The 26,359-nt window shown below is 44.0% G+C and overlaps 4 protein-coding genes across 4 annotated transcripts; 2 read left to right on the top strand and 2 right to left on the bottom strand.

The window, feature by feature from the left end:
- Positions 1-135: 135 nt before the first annotated feature.
- On the top strand, positions 136-2,721 carry LOC106658061 (actin-related protein 5). The gene is made up of 6 exons (XM_014379868.2): positions 136-353; positions 423-737; positions 810-1,090; positions 1,162-1,380; positions 1,444-1,745; positions 1,814-2,721. Exons 1-6 carry the CDS (start codon positions 251-253, stop codon positions 2,619-2,621), a joined length of 2,028 nt encoding a protein of 675 aa, XP_014235354.1. The 5' UTR covers positions 136-250; the 3' UTR covers positions 2,622-2,721.
- A 7,000-nt stretch (positions 2,722-9,721) lies between these two features.
- On the bottom strand, positions 9,722-13,673 carry LOC106658063 (zinc finger and SCAN domain-containing protein 2-like). The gene is made up of 2 exons (XM_014379872.2): positions 13,528-13,673; positions 9,722-12,246 (listed from the first exon to the last, which is right to left on the bottom strand). Exon 2 carries the CDS (start codon positions 12,007-12,009, stop codon positions 10,906-10,908), a length of 1,104 nt encoding a protein of 367 aa, XP_014235358.1. The 5' UTR covers positions 12,010-12,246; positions 13,528-13,673; the 3' UTR covers positions 9,722-10,905.
- A 4,234-nt stretch (positions 13,674-17,907) lies between these two features.
- On the top strand, positions 17,908-21,088 carry LOC106658050 (zinc finger matrin-type protein 1). The gene is made up of 6 exons (XM_014379854.2): positions 17,908-18,518; positions 18,742-18,907; positions 18,991-19,129; positions 19,204-19,233; positions 20,528-20,712; positions 20,781-21,088. Exons 2-6 carry the CDS (start codon positions 18,743-18,745, stop codon positions 20,985-20,987), a joined length of 726 nt encoding a protein of 241 aa, XP_014235340.1. The 5' UTR covers positions 17,908-18,518; position 18,742; the 3' UTR covers positions 20,988-21,088.
- Positions 21,089-21,216: 128 nt separating this feature from the next.
- Positions 21,217-24,680, bottom strand: LOC106658049 (dynein regulatory complex protein 1). Its single transcript, XM_014379853.2, has 8 exons — positions 24,228-24,680; positions 23,937-24,177; positions 23,734-23,857; positions 22,687-23,652; positions 22,483-22,609; positions 22,210-22,424; positions 21,380-22,123; positions 21,217-21,288 (listed from the first exon to the last, which is right to left on the bottom strand). Exons 2-8 carry the CDS (start codon positions 24,068-24,070, stop codon positions 21,229-21,231), a joined length of 2,370 nt encoding a protein of 789 aa, XP_014235339.1. The 5' UTR covers positions 24,071-24,177; positions 24,228-24,680; the 3' UTR covers positions 21,217-21,228.
- Positions 24,681-26,359: the final 1,679 nt, after the last annotated feature.

The raw sequence follows: 26,359 nt of genomic DNA on the forward strand, positions 1-26,359 counted from the left end.
GTAAAATTCAACGCAATCGATTTTATATACAGCACTAGGTTCGTTGACCTGACGAGTAACTCCGAAAATCCACCTTACCGTCCTTACCCATGTTCCCATGTAGAAAGATCTGATTCAAGTCATTTCCAGAAGATGGCTCTGTTCTTCACAACTTGAATTTGCCTCCTGTGTTTACAGTATTTCAACTGTCTAAATGCCTAGACAAGTTTTCTTCGTAAGCAATTAGAAGATTCAGTTTGACATCGATGAAATGGAAGTGTTAGAACTGAAAAATATCAAAATTGTTCCGGATATCATTCACCCGTACACTGAAAAAATAAAATCCGAATCAACGCCACTCGTTATTGATAATGGTGAACTATAACCTTAACTTTATAATTATAAAAAGTCAGAATTTTAATCGTCATTTTTATACGATTTAGGGGCATACAAGTGTCGAGTCGGCTGGGCAACAGAAAAAGAGCCGCAGTTGGTATTTAGAAATTTGATAGCCAAACCCCGTAAAGAAAGGGGTAAAAAGGATGGAGAAATCCTTGTTGGCAATGACATTACCAATATTGAAGCAATGCGATTTCAATTGAGAACTCAATTTGACAAAAATGTTGTCACTCACTATGAAGCACAGGAGCTCATCTTTGACTACACATTTACTCATATGGGTATTGACACGGAGGGCTGCGTCAATCATCCAATAATTCTAACTGAATGTCTTCTTAATTTAAACTACTGCAGAAATTGTTAGTAAAAAAATTAACACATTATTGTGTTTAATGATTGAATCATTGGAATAAGTTTTCTTTTGATTTCAGTAATGGCAGAACTATTGTTCGAATGCTATAACGTTCCATCGGTTGCATATGGGGTTGACTTTTTGTTTGCTTATCAACACAATAACTGCCCTCCAGATGGTCTAATTGTAAGCATAGGACATCAATGCACTCATATTGTGCCAATTTTAGATGGAAAGGCAGATATAGCTAATTCCAAGCGAATAAACCTCGGAGGCTTTCAAGTTACTTCATACATGCATAGATTATTACAATTAAAATATCCTGTTCATACAAACGCAATAACTTTGAGTCGCGCTGAGGTAAACCTAGTTTTCCATTCAACTTTTTTATTTAAGTTATAATATTTTACAACTTATCTAAACATAATCAGGAATTAATCCACGGTCATTCCATGTTTGCTGTAAACTATCAAGAAGATCTTCTCAAATGGGCTGATCCAATGTATTATGATAAAAATGTGTTGCGAGTGCAACTACCTTATGTAGCACCAGCAGCTACTACAGGGTTAACTGCTGAACAGCAAAAAGAAAGAAAGAAAGAACTGGCCAGAAGACTGATGGAAATAAATGCTAGAAAACGTGAAGAAAGGGTATGATTACATTACTTTTTTTGCATCATAAACAGTTTTACTAACATTAAACTCAAACTTTAGCTAGCAGAGGATGAAGATCAGCTAAATCAACTCTTAGCTATTCAAGATCTTCTAGAAGAAGGTGAACTAGAAGAATTTGAAGAAGCCTTAAAAGCACACTCATTGGCTACTGAAGCAGATCTGGTGAAAGGCATCAATCATCTTCAAGCTAAAATAGAAAGAACAAAGCAGAAGATAGTGGCAGCCAATACACAAGAAGATAATCTTAATTCGGAAGAGCAAAAGCCAAAAATAAAAGCAAACCTTCAACCTACAGATCAACAAGATTTTGAAGAATGGATATCTGGTATTAGGAAGAGAAGGTATACAAATTGATTCTAAGCTTTTCAAATTAGTTCAAACATTAATTTTATTATTATTATTTCCACAGACAAGATATAATCGATAAACGTGCAGCCAAAAAGCAACGACGCCAAGATATGGCAAAACGTAGAACTGCTGCTGCTCAAGAAAGAATGAGGATCATTAGTCACTTGGCCAAAAAGGATAAAAGAGAGGACGATTTTGGAATGCGAGACGAGGATTGGGATGTTTACAAAGCTATCAACAAAGAAGGTGGCGATTCCGATTCCGAATTAGAACAAGAGAGGCTAATGGAATTGGAAGAGGTTTTGCGACATCATGATCCAGAATTTGAGCACAACAGTACGACAAACGTGCCGGTGTTACCTGGCGAAACGCATCAGTTGCATGTTGGAGTCGAAAAAATCAGAGCTCCAGAGGTTCTGTTTCAGCCATCTACGATTGGTATTTTAGAAGCCGGAATAGCCGAGACAATTGATCGCATCTTAAAGAACTACACATTAGATCAGCAAAATCGACTAGTCAATAACGTATTTTTAACCGGTGGACCGACAAAACTACGAGGTTTTATTGATAGACTAAAGCGTGAACTTACAGAGATAAGACCGTTTCAATCGCAATTCCAAATCAACATTGCCAGAGATCCCGACTTGGATGCCTGGTACGGAGCTAGAGATCTAGGCCTGAACGGCAATTTACAGACTTATCTGGTCACTCGAAAGGATTATGAAGAAAAAGGAGGCGAGTACTTGAAGTACCATCCAGCAAGCAATACATATTACAAATCGCCGGATCCCGTGCCAACCCCGCAAGTAGCCACAGCCGTCGAGCAGCAGAACAACGAGGATAACCACGTTGACGTTGAAATGGTCTGAGGCGGTTCTGAGGAATCTGTAAATAATGTAAATTGCTCGTGGCTCGCTGTGTACATAAACGTGAAGGGTTTTGTAAATAAAAACAACAATTGGAATATTAGTCTATGGATATCTACTTTATTACACAAGTGTTGCGTCCGTTCGTGCACGACGGAACTTCCAACAAACTACATTGTAGTTTGTCTGCCGGCCTACAATATACATTTCCTTCGTTTGTTCGGCTTCACTTTTTTTTGTTTTATTTTGCTTTATTATATGATTACGCGCATTCATCTCGCTCTCTCTTTTTCGCAAGTAATCCAGAGACTATATTCGTATTTTAAGGATAACCATAATAATCATAATTAATTATAATTAATAATATAGTAATGCGCCCGTAGGGTTGCACTCGTGTATACCAAGGCTTTATTAGAAATTATGTCAGCGCCTCGACAGACAGATAGCTTTAGATTAATATTCTCGATGATAATTATGTAACAAGTGGCCTAAAACCTTTTGGTTCGCGTTATTGTTTTCTCTTACTTCTTTTTTTTTCTTTTCGTGTAAATATGAAAATGACTCCTCGCGACTACAATAGTGATATACAATGGAAATAGTCATTCCAAGTGTCTGACAAACAGCGACCTCAGCAATTATACAAGATCATTTTACCGACAATACAAAGAATTGTCACGCAGCTTATTAATCTAACATCACAATATAATTATACTGAAAAATATTATCATCGTTATTTATTAATTCCAGCGCTCACGAAATAACTAGCATCACGCAACGACATTATTTTGCTTTCTTTTATTTCTTTTTCATTTTTTTTTTTTTTTTCGACAGTCTTCTATACGTATTTTGAGGAACACAAATTCGATTGCACAGAGAACCTTTCCAGACGCCATTATGTCAAGATTTTATCATCAAGCTGGTCAATTCAATCGAGTATTTCCGCGACGCTTAACAATTAGAAAGTTAAACAAAATTATCCTCTTAGATTTGATGTACGGAGTACAATAAAATGCTCGTGCGTGGGTAAAAAAAATAACATAAATTGATTAGCAATTGAGTAGGAAAATGTATGAGTGTTAATTTTGAATTATATTATTATACACATTAACTTGCCATATATTATTTTGACTTTATATAAAAAGCACGCTAAGTACAAAAAATATAAAGTAAAAAACGATTTTTCACTGGACAAGAAGTCGGTGACAAGTGTGTAAGTGGATGTGTGAGTGTGTGTGTGTGTTTCTTATGAACTCGACGTGTTTTCACTGGTTTTACAGAAATTTGTTAAATAATAATATCGTTATCACAGTGTGAGGTCGCTGCTTCGCCAATCATCAATTGTTACGACATTCTCCTTCTTTTTTTTTCGTAAAAATTTGTTTCTTCTTCGTCAGACAAAAAAGTATTTTTCTTTTCGTTTTCTCTCCGCATTATCAATGAAATAAACAACAAACTTTCATATAGTCTCGTTCTCGTTTGAAGGTACGAAAACACGCTTCGATACAAGTTTTGATGCTAACTCTCTCGCATATTTTTATTTTTGTTTAATTCTCTTAAAAACACATTATACAGTACAGTACAGTATTATTACAATAGTTTGTGTTTTCGTGGGCAACACACACACACTTTTGAGTTTCAACCATCCTATTTCCTTTTTTTTTCCTCGCTTACTTGTTTGATAAAATTGCATTTTTTTTTATTTATAATATATAATAGCGTCGTCGAATATGCCTCACAGTCGAGACTCAATTATGCACAAGTCTCGGCTTGATTTTACAGTACATACTAATAATTGATTTATTTTGTTCTTCTCATTACTTTATTTATATTTCAATATTTATATAAATCTTTGCCACGCTAGCTTCTTCCATTCTTTTAGTGATAAAATGTGTGTGTGTGTGTATGTGTGTCCGTGCGGGGGTGGTGATTTTGACAACTAAAACATGATGAGGACCTACGTACGCTTTTCAATTAGTGTACTGTTTAAACTATGTGTTTTTTGCGTATTCGTACTTTTATTGATCATATCTTTTGTTTAATTTTGTTGTTTGTTGTTGCTACATCATCGATCAGCGTTTCGGGAACATTAAAACCCATAATACACATAACCATTTTCTATCGGCAATAAACTTCGAATCGTTGCATATCCCGTAATGAAAATCAAATGATCAGCAGCAGTTATGATTCTTACAAATCGGTATTATTATTTTTTTCAACTCAATAATTAGTAAAACATCGGTAAATATTTTATTCTCGTTTTTTTCATTTTGCCATTTAAAGACATAATCATAATGTTATAATAATGATAATAAAAGGTGCGGGGAGCTATTTTTGAAATATCTGCGTGTATATATATATATACTCTGTCCAGATGCGGGTAGGGGGTCAGTGACAGCTATATACAGTACATACTTGCCTTACGTAGTTGTACCATCGTCGTAAATTATAAATTTATATATACATACACACACGCGTGAATATATATATGTATACGTTTATATATCCTATGGTCTCATACACTTGCAATAATTTACCTTACTTTTTCCATGTTTCAATGTAACACATACGAATTATCGTTTACACATAAAATAGTAGCCTATGTAACATTCATTTATATTTATATAGCTTAATATATAAATATATATAAATATAAAAATGTATATATTCATATATATTCACATATATAAGTAGAAACTAGTAGTTAGGTAGTATTATTTTTCTGTTATATCTTCATAATTGCGTCTCTGTCTTTATTCGTTATACTTTTATTTGTCACTTCATTAACGTTTTAAAAGGATGTGTTTTGTCAGGATATGTCGGCGCGAAGACTATTTACGTGCAAATTGTCCTGGTTAAGCAGTTTTTCTCTTCATTCTTCAAAAGCTTTGAATTTCTTTCTTCTTTCGTTCTAAACTTTACATGAATAGCTATTTTTATAATTTTCCACAAGTATAATTTTTTTTGTTTTTTTTTTTTTGCTTTTTAGTTATAGAGACAAAACCCGCATTATCATCGTCATTATAATATCGTCCCGGTCGTAGCAATAGTAGTCGTCGTCATCGTCGTCGTATTAGTCGTTATTTTATTTTCGCATCGCTCATAGGATTTGTTACACAAAATTATATACGCTATTAAAAACTCATTTTTATTACAAAAGGTTTAAATTAATAATATAATTATAATGTTGCACATTTGTCGTTTTATTTTTTATTTTTGAGTAAACTTTATATTTCATACACAGTGTCGTCAAGATAGTGAGATATTTAATATCGATCATCTTTTGTGATTTCGGCACTCGCATCATCCACATACTATAAATATTTATACGTAACTACCACACCAACTTTCGATTTCTTCTTTATTCCTCGTCTCTATAGATAATATTTTTATATATATTCATTTATTTATATTCGTATCGTTACGATAGTTACAGTTAATATTAAACCTATTATTTTTTGTTCAGTATGAATATAATAATCGTTTTTCTCCTAGTTTTTTTTATTTATTACATATATTTTTATTAACCTTCTATGAAAAACTCGATCTACAAAAATGTCTATGATCTATACATATATTTATATATTATAATCATTTTTGTTATTTATAATGTATTTATAGTTTATAATCGCAGGCCTCTAAGACTCGCGGATATATAGCACGTTAAAACCTCTATATAAAAATAAGAGCTATCTACTGCTAGTTTATGTACGTATGTTTATATGTATATGTAAGATGTTCTGTACCATATATATTTATATATACGTATTTAACGTATCTCGCAAAGGGGGTAGGCAAAAGTGGAGAAGTCAAGAAGTTGCGATCTCGCACGAGCACGAGTGTGAGTGTGCCGGGAGCTACTCTGCGTTTCGTCTATATATATAATTTTGCGCGCGTGCAGACTGCTGGGTGTTGGATCTTTTTTTTCTGCTTATCCTTCTCTTTTTTCCTTTCTTTTTTTAACTCGCGCGATGACGATTTCCTCTCGTGGTGGTGTGCTTTCGAGCGGTTGCAGTTTTGCGAAGCTATACTCGTCGCCGTCGTCGACGCAGCATTAGTTAGTAGTTGTAGACTACCAAACGTGCGACTCTCGGCTCTTGCTCTCTCTCTCTCTTTCTCTTTCTCTGTGCGTTTCCCGCCCCGTATTTTTAGACCGTAGGCAGCTGCATTCGATCACGGATGTTTATGGGCGCTATTCACTCTCTCGTGCTCGTAGCCAACAGCAGTCCGCGAAACTGCTGCCGGGGAACCCGAGAGCGAGAAGGAGCGAGGCGAAACGCGTGCGGCAAAGCTCGACAAAATTCGAAAAATATACCCTACGCTGACTTTAGTTTTTTTTTTATCTTTCTTTTTTCTCTACATTGTACAAGAATACGCGAGACGAGGACGAAAAGGCCCGAGGTTTGTAATCGAAATAGAAGAAGAGAAAGAGAAGTTTAGTGCTGCTAAAAAGTTCATGTTAAGGCACTAAGTACCAAGGCTTTGGTTCAATTATGAAAAATCCTTTTCTTTTGTCTTCGGAGACGAGTGTCTCGCAAGCGCACGCGTACGATGTATTTATACTACATTATGGGGACAAAAATGCATCGAGTGGAAAAAGAGCCCGACTGAGAGAAAGAAAGAGCGAGAGAGAGATGAACAATCGAACGTACCGATTATCGCACCAAGTTCTTTGCGATTCCATCGGGCCCGAAGATTTTTTGTTTCGTTCTCGAAAAAGCCTCGCATAGCCGCTGCTGCATCTGTGCAAACTTGCATGCTGTGTTTTTTTTTCTTTATGACTCTCAAAGCAGATGCACTGCGCTCGTACTGGAAGTTTATGCCTCGAAGAGCTGCTCCATATATACTCGGGGACTATATTTATAAACGCGACAAAGACACGAGCGTGAGATTCGTAAGGAAGCGACTTTTTTTCTTTCAATTTTTTTATTAGCTTAGTGATAAAACCAGTCAGTCTATCGTCTTCGTCGACCCATTACGTGATTCGCGACTGCAGAGACTTCATCCACCAACGCCTACTTTGCACACGACAAATAATAAAGAATTTTGTGTTAATTTTGCGTTGATATATAAAAATATATTTATGCCAGAGTTTCTTTTTTTTTCAACTATCGACTCTGTTCGTGAAAAAACATATGTTTATGATTGATGGGAGAATGATTGGGTGTATGTGTGTTATAGGTGTGCGAATGTGTAAGTGATTGTATTGCAACAGTTGGTACAGTATACGCATAGCGAAGTAACTAAATATTTAGAGCAATAAAGAGCGAGAGAGAGAGAGAGAAAGATAGAAAAAAGTAAAATAAAACGAACGTAACGCGCAGTGTATATAACCGCGCCCTGCGACAACTCTCTATTGTTTCCTCTCAGTCTCTCTTCTCGTTATTATATATAGCTCGTTTATTATACATAATTATGATTAAAAATTACAGTCCTTTGCGGTGTGTGTACGCACTTTCTCTTACGTTATTAATAATCTTTTTTTTTCAGTTATTAGTTATTACCAAGCATCGTCTATACGTTATACGAAATGAAAACAAGTATTATATATAAGTACGCCTACGCACGCGCGAGCTCGAGTTTGTGAGTGCGTGTGTGTATGTGTGTGAGCTTGTGTGTGTCGATGAAGTGAGCGTGTGTGTCTGTGTTAACGTGTAGCACTCCTTATTGGAAACAAAAAAAATTCAACTTTCTTATGAATAACAGCGACTATACGACTTTTTCTATATACGATTGCATCTCGTCCGAAAAGTCAAAGTGATAATGAATAACTGCACATTCGTAGGATCCCCGAACCAGCATCGTGCTAAAAAAAGTCCCTTATTTTTTATACGAAACGTCGCGGATGAGCGAAAATAATTTCGAGCGAGCGAATAATCGACGAGACGAAAAATTCTGGAGTAAGAATTTGAAGTAAAAAGGTGGCGGTGGTGGTGGTGTGGCGTCGGGCTGCGAAATCCGGTTAATAAATCGCGACGATGATTACGCCGCGCGGCTTATGGCCAAAGTTGCACGCGCGTTCGCATATATATACACACAACACATGTATTGCAACATATATATTGGGTGTACGAGATATATATATACGAGTGTGCGGCATGTATGCCGGCGAGTCGAAGGCGTGCGCGAGTTTCACTGCACACACGATGTACACGTATATATGCGTACAAGCTCGATTCTCTCCTCTCTCCATATATATATGGCATGTAAACGTGAATGTACGTAATATATATATGCCAATTCTCTCTGTGTATGATACACGCGCCGATGATGTTTACGACGACAAAAACAATCGAATTTTGCTACGCGCCGCTTATTATTTAATAGCCACAAGCAGAGATCTATATAAGCGCAACGATCATTGTCCAACGAAATGGCGAAAATAATGCGGCGCGCAGAATGTGTATAGCGGAGGAACGAAAAAAAGTGCAAGTCTCGGCCTCGATCGCCTCCGGAAACGCGATAAATATGTGCATATCGAATAGGATCCAACACTCGAACGATATAGCCTCTCTTCTTCTTTTTCCCCCGCACTCGCGCGCAAGAACGCGTAATTTCACCGCAGCTCGTTCTACTGGTTAACATCTGCAAGCTTAACTCTCCTCTTTTTTTTTTTCGAGTCTTTTTATTTTCTCTGCCGCTTTTTTTTTGTTCATGTTGCACGATTACCCACCGCGTCGTTGTTGACCTTACTCACTATTACCGAGTTCCCACTATTAAAGCTTGAGCGCGCATTTTCTTTTTCCTATACAATCGAAATTAAAAACCAATGCAATTGAAAAAAATTATTACAGACGATTAATTACTATCTATATCACAGATCCAAGTGACTAAAACTCCTTTAAAAATATAAATACAAGTGTTTTTTTTTGTTTTTTTTTTCTTTTAATGTGATTGTTGCCTCGTGTCCATGTGTGTGTATATGAATGAGAGATTATGAGTGAGTGTGTGATGAGTGTGACTTGAGCGAGGGTGGGCAGAATTTTTACATTTTGATAACGCGAAGTTTTCGAGTTGCATTTGACAAAACGAACATTTTTATTGAGTATGAGTGATGATGATGATGATCTGTCTTTTTTTGTTTGTATGTATCATTAAAAAGGCTAGTATACCATTTTGAAATGAAAGCTTGTTTTATTTTTTTATTATTTTTGACGACACTGGACTCTGCAGGGAGCTAATACACTAGTACAAAATTTACTGTTCCATGTTTACAACAGTCTGAAGGTGTTATCGTTATATCTTTCTTTTTTAAGCTAGCATATGTCTTTGTTTCTTACCAGCTAAAATGATCAAGAGTCTTTGATTCTCGACACAAAAAAAAAACTGATCGTAATTAGAAGTACTTTAAAGCAAAAAAAACCATAAGTCATTATATGTCAACGTTACAATATATAAACAATTAATAATGTATCATACAATATTATATCCTAAAGCTACCTTTAATCCGAGGTTCTGAATTAAAAATCGAATCAACAAAATTACACGTTAATGAACAGAATAATGTATTCATTTTAACATATATAGTTTTAGATTTACACATACATACGCGACAAACACAAGTTGTCTGTCAACGACTGTCGATATTGATCGTTCGTGTCAGTGATAGCTGGTCGAAAATAATGAAAATCGACTAAACGCATTTTAAGAAGCGAAAAGCAGCGAAACAAACTACTGATCGTACTCGATGGGCGCAAAAAATTGCGTCCTGCGTGCAGACTATAATGAACGAGAAATCGGTCAAAATAAACAGGATTATTCAGATATAATATATAGGATGAATGACGATCGTATATAAACGATATATATATTAATCAACGAAAGCTGCGACGCTTAAGTTGAGCTAGTTGACGAGCTCTCCACGCGAAGTAAGACCCGCTAGCTCGAGGCTTGGTCTTGCTTGCGAATTCGAGACTTTGCGAGCTGCGAGTAAGCGTGTGTCGGTCCATCGGTTATCGCGCCTCTAATCGGGCGATCGGAACTAAGTGACTCACGTGTTGCTGCGTTGCACGTACTCGCTGTAGGTGAGCGCCGCAGCCGCGGGCCCGGCAGCGCCCGAGTACTGCGCGTATAGATAGAGCGCAGGGTGCAAGTGGTGCGCCGGTGGCGGTGCCAAGTGGTGCTGCTGATCGTGCGTCGTCGGCGGCGGCGGTGGCGGTGGTGGCTGCTGATGGTGATGATGATAGGCCTGCGGCGGACTCGGCGGCCTAAACTGCTGCTGCTGCTGCTGCTGCTGTTGCTGGGCCGTCGGCGAAGAGCTGGCTGGGGCGGGTGGCTGCGGCTGATGGCACTAGTTGGTGCTCTGCGGGTGCAGCAGCGGTAGCGGCAGCTGCAAGCTGTTCTGCTTCGCGGCGATACTCGCGGCTATCTCGGCGGCGATGGCCGGGTTGCCTTTGCCCGCCGCGGCCTGGGCCAGGCCGTCGAGCGACGAGGGCCCGTCGCTGTAGCGCAGGTCGCAGACCGGACTCTCGAAGCCCGTGGCCCCGGGCGTACCCGCACCCGAGCTCTGCGGCGTGCCCGGCTCGTGGCTGGTGTTGGCGCTGCCCGCCCCGGAGTTGGCGCCGCCCCGATGCACGCGGTTTTGGTGCCGAATGAGATAGGAGTCGCGCACGAAGGTGCGGCCGCAGATGTTGCACTCGTAGGTCGTGCTGGCCGTGTGAGTGCGAATGTGGACGGCGAACTGGCTCTTGGATGTGAAGGTGAGGCTGCAGCGCTCGCAGACGAGCGGCTTCTCGGCCACGTGGGACCAGCGATGGGCCGTGACGTAGCTCTTGACGGCGAAGCGCTTGTTGCAGATGTCGCAGGAGTAGGGCCGCTCGCCCGTGTGGACGCGCTTGTGCGTGTTGAGGCTGCTCTTCTGGGTGAATCGCTTGAGGCAGAGCTCGCACTGGAAGGGCCGCTCGCCCGTGTGCGTGCGCATGTGCACCTCGAGGTAGGGCTTCCGGCAGAAGCTCGCCTCGCACACGGTGCAGTGGTAGGGCTTGTGTCCCGAGTGTAGCTTCATGTGGACGTAGTAGCTGCTCGCGGAGCTGAGTACCTTGCCGCAGACCTTGCAGGGCTGCGGTTTCGAGCGACTGCCCTCTTTGATGGGCTGGCCGTCGACCGTGGAGTGACGACCCGGCGAGTCCTCGTGGTGTATGATGGGGCTGTGACTCGCCTGCTGCAGGACGGCCAGCTGCTCCGGCTCTTGGTCCGGATGGTGGGGCAGCTGCTGATGGTGCACCTGACGCGCGTGCGGGGCTTGCAGCTGCTGCACGTGGCTGTCTTGCTGGGACAGTTCCTCGCGGTCGTCTGAAAGATTTACAATAGAGCTTGATCCGTCGCTGCGACTCGATGCCACTGAATAAAAGCCCATAGGCTCACTCTTGATTTGCTGTTCGAACATCGAGGCCATCACATTGGCCGCCGAAGTGTGGTGGTGCTGCTGCTGCTGGCTGTGGTGATGATGCTGCTGCGCGTTCTGCGGAGGGGGCGCCGCAGGAGGGGCTAGCGTAGCCGCTGCGGCTGCCGAGGACGAGGCTGCTGGAGGCGGTGGCGGCGCTGGAGGATGCTGATGCAGCGTCTGCTGCTGGTGTGGGAGCAGAGTCAGGTTGCGCTTGACAAACTGCTCATATCCTGCGTACCAATCCACCTGCAAAACGCAACAGAGAGACCCAGTGTGAATGTGAGCGCTCGGATGCGGGCTCCTGTGCAATTAGCTTCTATTGCGTGCGTTTCTATGCGTATGTTCGATCGTGCGCTCGAGCCCGATGAATTACTGTGTTGTATTTCTACCATTGAACTCCGAAGCTTTATCTACAGCCATCCGTGGAGGAGTGCAGTCATCGGCCAGCGAGCAAACATCATCGGAGTCATCGTTATCGTCGTGGTAGTTTAGCATCAACGTCAACAACATCAACATCAACATCAACAACAACAACAACAACAACAACAACAACAACAACAACAACAGCAACAGCAACAACAGCAATAGCAACAGCAGCGACGGACAACAGCATATTGTCATTAGCTAGTGCAAGAAAAGCTCAGCGCCGAATGCACATGGCAATATCGTGAGCAAGCGTGGTCTGTGCATGCTGTATGTATAAGGTACAACATACCGCCGCGCGCGCCGCGCCGCTCTATTATATATATACAAACGCTGCTCCTATATATGCTACACATATATACAATATATAAGTATACATATATAGGCGTCGCGTGTATATATATAAATGCACATATATATAATACATATGTATATATTGTATGTACACAATATATAGAAAGGCGAGAAAGCGAGTGGAGGAGGGAAAAGCGCGCCAAGCCAACGTGAGCGTGCGCCTAAGGTTAGAGATGCAACCGTGCGCTGTACCGAGCGCATTTATTTTTGACGATTGACAGCGGACAGAGCTGCTGCTACTCGTCTCTCTCTCTCTCTCTCTCTCTCTCGGGCTGAGAACTCGGCACGCGCGCGCCGGAGACGACCGCAGCTCGGAGGCCCGTGTGTGCTCGTGCTTCGCCCCGCTTTGCACACTCTCTCTCGCACACGATCAGCTGATTGCATAATAACTGCGGATCGGCGTCAGGGCGCAGTGCAGCAGCGGCAGAGGGGCCTCGTGCGCGCGCGACCGCATCGTCTCCGAGGAGCCATGCCGTTTAGCCGGAGAGACAAATAGAAACGGATCGATTCGACAGTAAAGCACACTCCGCGACTCGCTTTCTCGACGACGACAAATACGACGGTGACGGCGCTGATGATTGATTACGAAGATGTCATCGACCAAGACGTCAAAGTGCAGTCTCGGCCGCAAGCACAGCGCGGATCGCCGTCATCGCCGTAATCGTCGTGGTGTTTTCGTGCACTATTCTGAACTAGTTTACACATAGAGAAGAAGTAAAGACGTTTGGCAAGCTTCGTCCAGAAACTTACCTTTGCTAATGTGATGGTCCGGGCTCGAGTTGAAGACGGAGGCGCCTCATAGGAAAGGCGAGGGCTGGGCTCGGCTGTCAACGATTCAAGGTGCAGCTCCTCTGTCTCCGTTTGACACACACGCACTGTCTCTCGGTCACTCTCGGTCTATCTTGGGGGGCGCGAAAAAGGTTAACTTGTTTCTTCTTGTCACAAGTCTTCTCTCTTGGAATCGTCTCCTCGCTCTTTCTTGTCGCTTTCTTGTCGCTTTCTTCTTCTCACTGGTTCGCGGAAGATGAACGATGTATCCGATGTATCGAAATGCTAGTAGTTATAGTCGACGACGCGTGTCTCGGTCACTGAAGCACATATAGAGATATATCGTCGAGTCGAAGTTGAGTCGAGTCGAGTCGAGTCGAGTTGTTCAGGGCAGGCGCTCAGGTAGAGCGGGCGGCGGCGGTTGACGACCGCGGCGGCGTCTGCGGCGGGAGGACGAGCGGTATAGGCAGCAGCGACGTGGAGCAGGGGGGCATGTCGTCGGAGGAACGGCGGCAGCCACAAGCGCACATATACACACACGCAGTCAGGCAGGCAGGCGAGCAGGCAGCAGTATTGGTACGGTCCCCTTCGTTCCGTTTCGGACAACTCACGCACACTCGCGACGGCCGATCTGTATATATATATACAACGGGCACGGACACACAGACACAGAAAACACGTCGTTTCACGTCGTACTCTCCGTTGTCGTCGTCGTCGTCGTCGTTATATTCTCTCTCGATGCGTATATTTGTTATAAAACGTCGCTGACTCCGACTCTTTTGGCTGTGCTGCTGTACGCTGCTGTATACTGCTGCTGCTGCTTCTGTTGCTGCACACTCACGCACATACACGCATATATATCTGTATATATTATTATGTGTATATATATTATAAGCGCGAGCGCGCGCGCGCGTTTAGCTTTATGATATATAAAAATCGTGTGTGCACACACTGGGGTCGAGGCGAGTCGAAATATATATATATGGACGATATATATGTGTGTATTCTGCCTCTCGGTCACTGCTGCGAGCGGAGCAGCGCGCGATCCTCTCCCGTCGTGTGTATAAGAGAGATATATACTTTGCACTGTACTACTGCGGCTCTCTCGCTCTATCTCGCTCTGCGATTCGCTCGCTTCTCTCTTTCTCTCTCTCTCTCTCTCTCGTCGCTTGGAGCGCGCGGGGGGCTTGCTTATATATGTATATGCACGTATATGTAATATATATATAACACGTACATATATATGTAACGTAATATATGTATATATGTGCAGGCGAGTCGCGAATCACGCTTAGTTGGAGTTTATAGCGCGGCAGCACACACAGGCACTGGCACTACTATATTGGCCTGCTCTCGCGCTCGGCTCGAGCCTCTGTTTTTCTCCAAGGCAAAATATAAGATGGCTGCTGGGGCTGTATATAGGCGCTTGCGGCTGGCAGTATGTACGCGCTTGGTATTATGCGCGAACTTGGCTCTATGCTGCTGCTGCTGCCACACTCGATGCTGCTGCTGCTGCTGTTGGCGATGCTCCGCGCGCGCGGGACTGTCCGTCCTTTTCGCGCTCGCACAGAGAGAATCACTGCCTGACGCGCTATATATGTATTCGAGCCGAGCGAGTTGCGCCTACACCTCGTTCTATCTCTCTCTCTCGCTCCGTCGATGCGTAGCTGTGTGAGTGCTTACGTTGGCTCACTCACACATATAGAGGCCGAGTGAGCCGAGTAGGGGCGATTCGCACAGGCATACATATAGAAGCAGAGAACCCGACGACGAACGACCGAGAGCGGCGCAGCGCACGAATACGTACGAACGAGCGAGAGAGCGAGAAAGAGAGAGAAACTCCGAACTCGTTCGACGCGACGGTAGTCTATATTTATGACGACCTATACATGGTACGGACTACGGATATATCGCGAAGCCAAGTCTTCTTCGTCGTCGTCGTCGTCGTCGGGAATATATATAGTCTTGAGATTCTCGGATGCTCCTCGCGCGAATCGCTATAACAGCAGTGCGCGAAAAGCCGCGTCGGACGAGCTGAGCTCCATCTGGCGTTGATTCGGCATACGCAGGCCCGCGATGTACAAAACTCGATCGCATCATGCCGCTCTCGCTCGGAGCTTATAACGCGCAGAGTACGAGAGAGAGAGAGAGAGAAAGACGACGAGGACGCGATCGCCACCCTCGCTAAGGCCGGTTTTAATTGGCGTTCGAGGCGGCGCAGCCGAAGACGACGGACAGCCGATTGGTCCGAGTAGGATATAGTTGACGACGACGCCGACTCGAGACTCGGAGAGAGCTCCCTCGCCCGCTACTGCACACGAATATAACACACAACTCTCGATTTCCTTCTCCATCCTCGGCTTCGTCTTCTTCTTCTTTTCTTTTTCTTCGTCGTCGTCGTCGTCGTCGTCGTCGTTGTCGTCATCCACTTCTTGGCTGAGGCTCTCTCGCTCGGCTTTTGCAAGTCGCTTCGCTTGCTTCTCTCTCTCTTCTCTCTGTACGCCCTTGCCTTATACCGAACGCAGCTTATCGCTGTATATAGCAACTTGGCAGTGGCGGCATAACTGCTACTGCAAATTTCCTTCCTTCTTCCTTTTTTTTCGTCAGAGTCCTTTTTTGTCCTACGAAAGGAAGTGACAACTTTGCATTATGTCTCTTATAGTTGCCCATTCATCATTATTCATTCTCCTGTTTAGCGAATGAGTTGAATTTTTAGCGCCGAGAAGTCGGCTGGTGCGTTCGTCAATCCCAAAGGCATCCCGTATTATAGTCGCATATCGAAGGGAGCAATCGATTGGTTCTCTTTCTCTCTCTCTCTCTCTCTTACTCACTCAGCGAGTCAGGCGCATTAGCGAGCTTGAATTCGCAAGCATGTCTGTGGCTATAATACGCGTGCACCGTGTGCAATGGTGTATGGCTGATACACATAATGCGCTGCACGACAGAACCAAGTGTCGATAAGCGTATAAATGTTTTCGCGCGCGCACAAGCGAGAGAGAGCTTCTCACCGATACATATATAGTTATAATATGTATAATCTCACGTATGTGCGCAAGCGGCCGACTCTATATATATACAATAGTAACGCAGCTTTTATTGCCAAGCACAGTGGAGCTCGGTATATACGTTCGTTCGTTCGTTCGCTCGCTCGCTCGCTTGCTCGCATTGATCAGGACACGTCATTGAGCACGGCAGCGGCATCGGGTATATTCGCGTTGCATAACGCTTAGCTAACTACTGTATTTGCAGAGAGTCGTACCGTAAGCGCAAATTGCAGCAAAGACGACGTCGACGACAACTCGGAGCCTAATTGTTTAAACCAATTATAAAACGCGTACCAACTGCTCCCGAGCGCGCCTATATACGTATTTATACGACAAATACGACGATGTCTTGTACAAAGCCGCGAGCTTCTCGATGCTTATATAGCAGGGCAATATAACACGCGCATCTTCGGGTCAGCGACGGTGAATTTCTCTCTCTCGACGAGATCCGTCATTTTGCGGCCATGGCTGCATCAGCAGCAGCAGCAGCAGCAACGGCAACCTCTCCTCGTGCCTTTTATACTCCGGCTTTTATGTATTATACGCATGCAGACGCACACACACAGCGAGGCACACATACAGAGGATTTCTGCAGCCTCGACTCGAGCCGCAAATCGATTCCTCCTTTTTCCCTTCCCCCCCGCTACCTATATAGTAGCCGCCTGTGCGCGGCTCCGAGCCTCTCGCGATCATCATCGCACATCGCGAAAAATCTTTCCCGCAATCAGCCCCTTACTTGGGTATATTATTCACGTTTTCAAATGTAGGATATATATGCGTCCGTAACGTGCTCCGACTCTCGCTCTCCGCGAGCTCGCCTCGTGTTTATATATATAACACACGTGTGCTTTATATATATGCGTACTATTATTGTATATATAAAAAGCGATACACAAGACTTGCAGCCCGTACATATATGTATATCGGCACGACGAGAATACTATACATAGATATACCGTACATGGAAGAGACGATTACATATACGGTCGCTCAGGCTGCTACAGATATAGCGTCAGCCATCCGTATAGCGTCTTTGCAGGCGGGCATAGCTATTTCTAGCGCTTGCGCATGTCGCGCGAGTGCCTTGCACGTTATACCGTGGTTATACCGGTTGAGGGTTCTCGTCTCGCTTCGCGATGCTGATCGCCGCCGCCGCGTTCGCGTGCTCCGTCATTCGTGTTTCCATGACGGTTACCTCTTGCGCTCTCGCAGCCGCGTTCGCCCCGACGATAGCTCGGCTGACCGACGGCGCAGCTTGACGCCAGCTGCCAAGCGGCTTCAAGCACCAGGCGACATCTAGCTGCAAACTTTGGCCTCACTCTGTTTGGCGACTCTATCTCCGTCTCGCTCTGACAGTCAGTCCGTAAAATCGCGAAAGCTCGCGGCAGTATCAACGGCAGCCCGTCCAGTCAGTCAGTCAGTCGATATACACACACAGTCGCACGCACACGTCAGTAGTAACATACACGCACGAGACAGGCTCGCAGGCAAGACTTCGGAGCACACAGTTGATTGTTCGCTCGACTCGATAAGAGAGACTGCATGTCAAACATTTTTATCGCTCGTTTCTACGCTTGACTTTTCTATCGCGAAGGAGGGAATCTCATCCAGGCAGACGCCGCACCCCGAGGACATTATTCATCGTCGTCGTCGTTCCTTGGCCGGAACTTTCACCGACTAGCCGACTTTTTTGCCGACTTGGCTGCTCGCGCTCGCTCACGTCCGTCCGTGCGTTTCTCTGGTCTTCGAGGAGGAAAATTCATTCTAGTCACGTGCGAGGATTATCTTTTGCAAAAGTAAAACTTGCGACCTTTTTGGCTTTAACGCGGTATCGAACGTATTCAACGCTAGTTATCAAGAACGCCGAGAAAACCCACTTTTTCTCGATTCTTCCTATCGCTGAATTGTCGCTATTGCTCAAAGTTCCAGGTGAGTTTTATACAATGTATTATAAAATTATTTAATTCTTCATCTCCGCGCCTATTCGCATAAACAAAGTTCATTCGTGGTATGTTGCCCTCTTATCATCTCTCGTCCAGTATATTTACGCGTACAATTCTGCGCGCTAATCCTCCTCGTTTCCACATGATAACAACAACTACGATAGATATTTTGTCAACAAATATATAATTCAACGAAACAATTTCCGCAGAATGAATCGATCAATGTGTGAACCAGTCACCGAGGCGTGTATTGATAACATCATCGGCCAGATGCCGGTTACAAAACCGCATATTTATTGCAAAGATTGTAATTTACAATTCACCAGCTATGCAGTCCTCGACGCCCATATACAAGGCGCAAGGCACGCCAAACAGGTACTTTTGCTCTATTCACGATTTTTCCATTTTCTTTTTTTTATCGAAACTAATTGTGCAATGTGCAATTCTTTTGTTCACAGGTTAAATCTAAAACTTTGCTTGAAACTATGCAACAAGCCAAAGTCAATTTTAGCAAAGATGTTGAAACAAACTATTTTGCTTGCAATGTGTGCAAGGTAAATCTGAATTCCATCCAACAACTGCACACACATCTGAATGGTAGGTTCCAAGCCTCTTTACACCAATTTAATCAATAGAGGCGACAATTGCAATAATCATTTGTTTAATTTTAGGAAGCCGTCATAAGAAGACATTGAACAAAGGTAACAAACCAAAAGTAACTAAAAAGCTTTCGCTTTCCTTTAATTCAAAGCATCCTAGTCTTGCAGATTTTAACAAACTTATTCAGAAAAATGCTTTTGTTCTAGTATCTCTTTTACTTTTCATGGCTTTTTCATGTTTTGTATTACTTTTAACTTGTATTATGTCATATGTGCGCTAACTATACATGTTTTGATGACTCTTTTGATTTATTCAAAAGTTTTAAATTCAATTTATTTTTAGTCTCTATTATTCATACTGTTTGGTAGATCCTTTATCTTGATTGCAATTGCTTATGAATACTTTGAAAAGCCATTTTTGCTACAATTATGGCTTTAGTAAACCGAAAAAAATCGAAAATGAAGAAAAAATTGTATGTACTCTAAAAATACTACAACATTTAAACCCTTGTGCTTTATTCAGTTGATTCGAATGGCAGCTACTAGATGAACTTCAATTTGTACCAACATGGTCTCGCGAATTTATTCTTAAATTGGCATTCATCTAGTGGTTGAAATTGTGAAACATTTGAGTAGAGTTACAAGCTAAATTTAAAAATGGTTCTTCAACTTTTCCCTTCATTTCGATTGATTGAATTTACTGAAATTTGAGCCAATCAATAAATTAATAGAACTTTCTAATTATACTGATTAAAGTATCCATAAGCTTGATGTGAAAAAGAAAAAAAGTACCTTACAGTATTTATAATAGACGTTAGGAAAATTTACGTTTTTTTGATAATGCTATGTTCAAACCAAAGTTAGATGTTTGTGAGTTTTTGCGTTTATTTTATATTGTTAAATCGTTATAAATTTAAGAGTGTTACAAAGAATTGTTATGTTGGATAAAAACGACAAGTATTACATTATATAATGTTAAATCTATTTTTTATATATTTTTTTTGTAGAAGGTACACCTACTTATAAAAGTGAAATAAACAAAGTGCATTTTCACTCTTTAATATAATTCTCTATCTTTAGTTTTTTTGTTTATTTTTTTTCCTAAATCTGTGCTGTATGCTTTTTTCTCTTTTGCTTTTAATACTTTCTACAACTTTCATGTAATTTTATAAATACTTATAACTCAGCCCCAAAAGGTGTGAAAACAATTTTTATATTTTTGTCACAAGTGATTTTTAGCTTGCATGTTTCAAAAATTATGGCAAATATTTTTTTTAAAAAGACAAAACAATACAATTTTTGTGGCATAAATGTAGAGTTCAAACTGATTTATTATCACATGATGTTATTAAAATTTGTGATAAATAGATAGTGTTGACCATACATTGATGCTTAGGTAAATCATCCGACGTGAAGGAAGTAGATGTGGCATCACTAAAGTCCGAGCCTGTCTCACCTCAACCTGCCGTACAGCCTGATAGTACCAAGCCAGTCAGTACTCCAAAGCAGGCAGCTAACAGTATAGTACTATCTTGTACTCCATGCAACAAATTGTTTAATTCACAATCACAATTGGAAGTGGTATGTACAGTTGAAAAATTAATTAGAAAGAAATAAATGTTATAATTTAACTTTTTACTGTGTTCCAGCATTTAGCTTCTCAGAAGCATTTGAACAAGATCACGAATAAAAATAAGCCAAATAGATTCTCTCCATACCAAAAGAAAACTACTCCAGTCGACTCAACAAAACAACTGGACGATAATTTTATTTCAGGTGGTTACATTTATCCTGAAGCCAAAGTTGACTATTCACAATTTCCGATGTACGCTCATTGTAAGCATCCTGACTATTAGATTTTGTTATTGCACGCAGCAATGATTTACGTGAAAATTATATAACCCAATTGTGCTAGAAAATAATTAAGTCATATAAATTATTACTTTGCGATTAATTACTAGCGAAAATGAGCATTAATAGATAATTTAAAAGTTATGTATAATTTATGTATGTTATTTAAAAAAACGAATTAAATCTTAAAGCAATTGTCAAAGAGGGAAGAAAACGATACTACTCTCTGTCGAATGAACTTTATTACTAAAAATGAGAGGAATATTTCGCTGGCTTAACCGTCAAAGCGGACTTTTCTTCATCTGGCTGTAAATAAAAAGTGAATTGAAATTTAACAATAAAGCATGTTGATCATGATGAATGAAAACGAAGCGTAAGATTCATTGTTCAAACTCACACAATCGTTGTAGGACTTCAACAAACGTTGAAGCTCCTCGTTCTGGGTCTTCAGAGCTTCGACCTCGCCGCTGAGCTTGTGTCGCTCCTTCAGCACCTCGTGATACTTGGTCAAGCCCATCAGTATGGCGTCCCAGAGCTTCTCCTTCTGCGTGCCAAACAGATCTCGATAACTTGCCCAGAAAGCCTTGACGTCCTTCTCGGATATGTTTCTCGAGATCGTGTACTTTTTCTCGCGCAGCCTCTCCTCGAACGTGAGCAACTTTTTCTGCTCGGCATTGCTCAGTTTCGATATGATCTCCTTCATGGCCTTGGTGACGTGGGCCGACTGTATCTGCAACACGTGGCCGAACTCGCAGGTGAATTTGCTCTTGGCGTGGCGCTTGCAATTTTCCTCGTCCTCGGGTTTGTCGGCGCCATCTTTGTCCGACTCGGTGGACGAGTCGCTGCAGTCGCAGGTACAGGCACTGGTGGAGCTCTGCTTCTCGGCGTCCTCGGCCGCCTTCTTGATCTCCTCCTTGACCGTTTCGACGAGGGTCTTGACGTGCTCGTCGGCCTCGCAGACGGACGGGACTCCTCCGGTGAGTTCCGGCGTGCAGCTGCACACCGACTTGCCCGAGCTCGAGCTCGACGATTTGGCCCTGATGGCGTTCTCGCACTTGGCCACGCAGATCGGACAGTAGGTGTACGGCAGGAAGAACTCGAGGATCAGATTTATCTCTTCCGGCGAAGAGATGGACAGAGCCTGAGAAAAAGATCGGTAACTTAACTCACAAAGAACACGCGTAAGATAAGGAAGGGGAAAAAAAGCCTAGGTCAGGTTTTACGTACTTGGAAGACATTCTCGAGCTGTATGATGGTTCTCTCCTGCTCCGATCGGTCGGCAATGAGCTCCTGCAGCTTGTCCTCGATGAGGTAGCCCGAGCAGTTGGCTATCTGCTTGAGGATGTTGTTAAGCACCTCCCGCTCGAGCTTCATGTCCGACAGCGACTTCTTGGCTTTGTCAAAGTCGAAGATGTTGACCCTGTCGCGCTCCTCTTGTTTTTCTGTAAACACACACATCGTAAGATATGCAACGAGAGCGGCATAAATTCGACTCCTTACGTTTCTCGATGAAGTTGACGGCCGCTCGATAAGACGGCAGCTCCTCCTTGGTCAATACCGAGTTGTCCGGTGGCTCCCAAAGTATGCCCAGCGTGCGCTCGTAAATGTCTCGATCGGCCGCGAGAATCTAATGACGAAAAAGAGAGAAAAAGTGCGGAGTTTATACGCAAGAGTATACATGGGCTTCGTGTGGACGTAAAGTACCTTTTTGAGCAGTTCATTGGCCGTGTGGGTGTTCATGTCCCAGATGTCGAGGTACTGCTTCTCGTTGACCCGGGTAAAGTGCACGGACTTGTCCTCGAGCTCGGCTATGCTCTTGTGCGCCCTGAGTATCTGCGAGCTGAGGCGCTCGATCTCGAGCTTGGTGCTCTCCTCGAAGTCGGCGTAGTTCTTCTTGAGATTGGTCAGCAGGGCCTGGAGCTTGTTGATCTTGCGCTTCTGGAGACTGGCCACGACGCTGTTCTCCTCCTCGCGGCTCTTGAGCACCGTGTAGTTGTAGGAGAGCTTCTCGGCGTTGAGCAGGCAGAGGGCCTTGGTGCGCTCGAGCTGCTGCTGCAGATCCTGGCACTCCTTCTCGAGCTCGATCTTCTGGGCGCGATACTCCTCGTCGTGCTCCTGCATCAGGCGCTCCATCTCGCGCTCGTAGTCGTCGAGTATGGCCCGGCGCTTGCGATCGCCCTCGGCGTCCTCCTCCTCCTCCTGCCTGTAGAGCTCGTCCCACTTGCGCTCGAAGCTCGCCACGAGGGCGTCGCGCTCGCTCTTGATCGTCTTGGTCACGAGGTCCAGCTCGCGATCGTACGAGTTCTCCATGGTCGTGATCTGGTTCTCGATGCGCTCGATCAGCAGCCTGATGTCGTCCTTCTGCCTGCGCTGGTCCTCGAAGTACTTGTCGTCGGCCTTTCGCAGGGCCTCCTTCAGCTCGAGTATGATGGCGTCCTTCTTAGCCAGCACCTCCTCGCACTTGTCGCGCTGCCAGTCCATCTCGCCGTTGATGTCGAGCGGATCGTTCGAGGCCAGTATCGCCGGCCATCGCTCGCTTATCACGTCGTAGAGGACGCGGCACTCGCTCGCGCTGGCCTCGAGGCGCTGTAAGAGCTGCTCCTGGATCTCGGCTGCCTCGCGGCGACGCTCGAGCTCGCGCGCGTCGTTCGCCACTCGCACATTAGTGATCTGTTGTACGAATCAAAACGAAAGACTCGGGACGATTCGTGGGTGAAAAGTAAGCCAAGATACGCATTCGCATGTACTCACGACTTCATTTCCCTCGGCGAGGAGATTTTCCAGAAGCTCGGCGCTCTCCTGGATCTGCTTCTCGGTGAGCGTCTCGTCCGTCACCTCGTGCTCTTCGATCACGTCGTCGACATAGCCGTCCAATCTAACCGCGTGGGCAGATAAACAATTAAATCGAGACTATCTAGAGTAAAAAAAGCCGCAAGAAGAAGGTGGTTCGTTACTTTTGCAAAGCCTCGACGCGCCTCTGTATTCGTAATCTGCGGGCGAGCTTGCGCTCGTTGGGATCGGTGGACAGCGTCGACGGCTCCTCGCAGCTACCAAAGTCCTTGTCGATTAAGCTCGACTTGATCGACATGACGTAGCTTTGTTTTTCCTAAATCTGTGGACGTCTCCGTGCTCACCAGCAGCGGACGATCTCGCGACGTCGGCCGTGTGCTCCTGCCGATCGCCGACGGACACGGCCTGAAGAAGAAGCTCTCATCGTCATGGCATTTATCATTGTTATACGTTACCTGCGTTATATCGCAGTCGGGCTCTGCTGCCGTTGTTGGTGTATGCATGTATGCGGGCGTGTTTACATGTACGTATACACGTGGGCGCCTGCACGATGGTGTGCTGACGCGCAACGAGGCCAGAGAGCAGCAGAACGATCGAGCAGGCCTACGACGTAACCAGTGGTAACGAGGAAAGTATTTGGTTGATAAAACCGGTCGATAAGGGCGTATCTCTTGCTGCTTTGCGCTGCTATTTGCGCGGCGCGATCGTCGCTGCTGCTGCTGCTGCTCTCGACTCGACGCTCGGTGTCTACAGATGTCGCCACTTGACTAGCCTAGAGCGCGCGAGAGAGCAGCAGAGACGAGCATCCCGTGCGCCCATTATTCCGATTTATTCCATCGACGCTAGTATACATCGTTTGAAAACCTATGGTTTGTGCATATGAGTAAGTATATAATGGCAGTTCTCGATCGCTTCTCAAAATTTGCACTTGTATTATACGGGAAAAACAGAGTGGCCCAAGCAAGCTAGAAAGTACGATGTATGTTCCTGTACACGAGGACTCGTCTCGTAGCGATCGTTCGCACCAAGTCACATACGAAGGAGCAGCAGTTTTACGTCTTGAGAATCGTCGAGAAAATTTTTCCTATACATTCGACCGTCGAGCTAACAACAATTAGGACGGCTCCATAGCGTGAGCCGAGTGCAGCTCGGCAGTACACTTGTTTGTATAACACACTCACAAGTTATAGCGGCCGTGCAACTCGTAACCGAACGAATCCATTGATTTTTTAAAAGGCATTTGCAGGGCGATTCCATCGCGCAGCTATAATTATCGTTACGTATAACGAATATCGATCATCGATAGGATAAAGAGCGAGAAAAGGACGAGGCCGGACCGTCGATGAGACCATGGCCAACGATCGGTACCGTATTATTTTCCAGCTGGATCTATCGTCGCAATCATCGTCGTGTCATATAAGGAACGGTGGCCCCGCGGAGTGGCAAGCAAGGCTCGCAGCTGTCGGCCCGAATCGAATTCGATCGTCGCGATCGTTATCGTGGCGCGTATCATTATGTATCGTAATACGTCGCGTGAGCTCGACTCTTGTGTCTCGATCGCGAGTACGAATCGTTGCTCGCGCATACATACATCTTTACTTTACGAAGACAACGAGCGGGCGGAGATTGGAAAATTTTCGGCCGATGCTTCTGTTTGCCGCGAATGTTATAATGCAAATACATAATGATGTACGATGTATATCGAGAGGTCCGCTTGCGACTGCTCGCGAACTCGATCGAAGCAGATCGGAAAGAAAATACAACGAATTTGCTCGACTCTCATCCGCTATTGCAGCTACGGGAGATGCACGAAACTGCGCGACAACGTGTGTGTGCCTTGTACAGCTCGCTGGAGATCCGTACGAGACTCCGAAAGCCACCGTGTCTGCAGTCGATTCTACGAGGAAAATATACTCGTGCGTAAATATACCGCAGCTACGTAGCAGCGAAATTCGATCTTCTTGAGCGCTTAATGCGTATAGTTATATATCCAGCACGTGCCGCATGCAAATATATCTATAAAAGTATGCTGTATACGAGCACACACATACTGCGTGTATGTATCTATGAAGCATAGAGGCTCGAGACACGGGACTTTTCGCGTTAGTTACATACGTGTGTGTGTACAGTCCTCCTTATCTCTCGGAGCACCTCGTATGTGCATTTGAGCTCTCTCGCGGCGTTTATATACTGCATAGGTAAAAAAAAAAGCACAGCAGTACTCTCTGTACACATACACGAGCTCGTTGCATGCATGTATATCGTTTAAACCGTTAGAGTAACGCGTGCGACTCCTATATAGATATAGCACATAGTAGGCGGCTGTACTGCAGCAACGAGCTCGACGACCATCCCATGTTCAGATGTATAATAATAGTAGTAGTAGTAGCAAAGTACGCAGATGTATAATATATATTTCTCTCCTGCAGCTCTGAATATTATGCTCGTGCACGTTGGTATACGAGATATATATCCATGCGTGTGTGTAGTGTGTAGTGCTGCTGCTGCTGCTGCTGCTGTACTGGTTGTGACGAAACGAGGATACGCGCTACTTTCGAGAGCTGCGTGTTACATTGGAGTCGAGCTC

The sequence above is a fragment of the Trichogramma pretiosum genome, unplaced genomic scaffold, assembly GCF_000599845.2.
Source record: "Trichogramma pretiosum strain Unisexual culture from Peru unplaced genomic scaffold, Tpre_2.0 scaffold6, whole genome shotgun sequence".
Taxonomy (NCBI): Eukaryota; Metazoa; Arthropoda; class Insecta; order Hymenoptera; family Trichogrammatidae; genus Trichogramma; species Trichogramma pretiosum.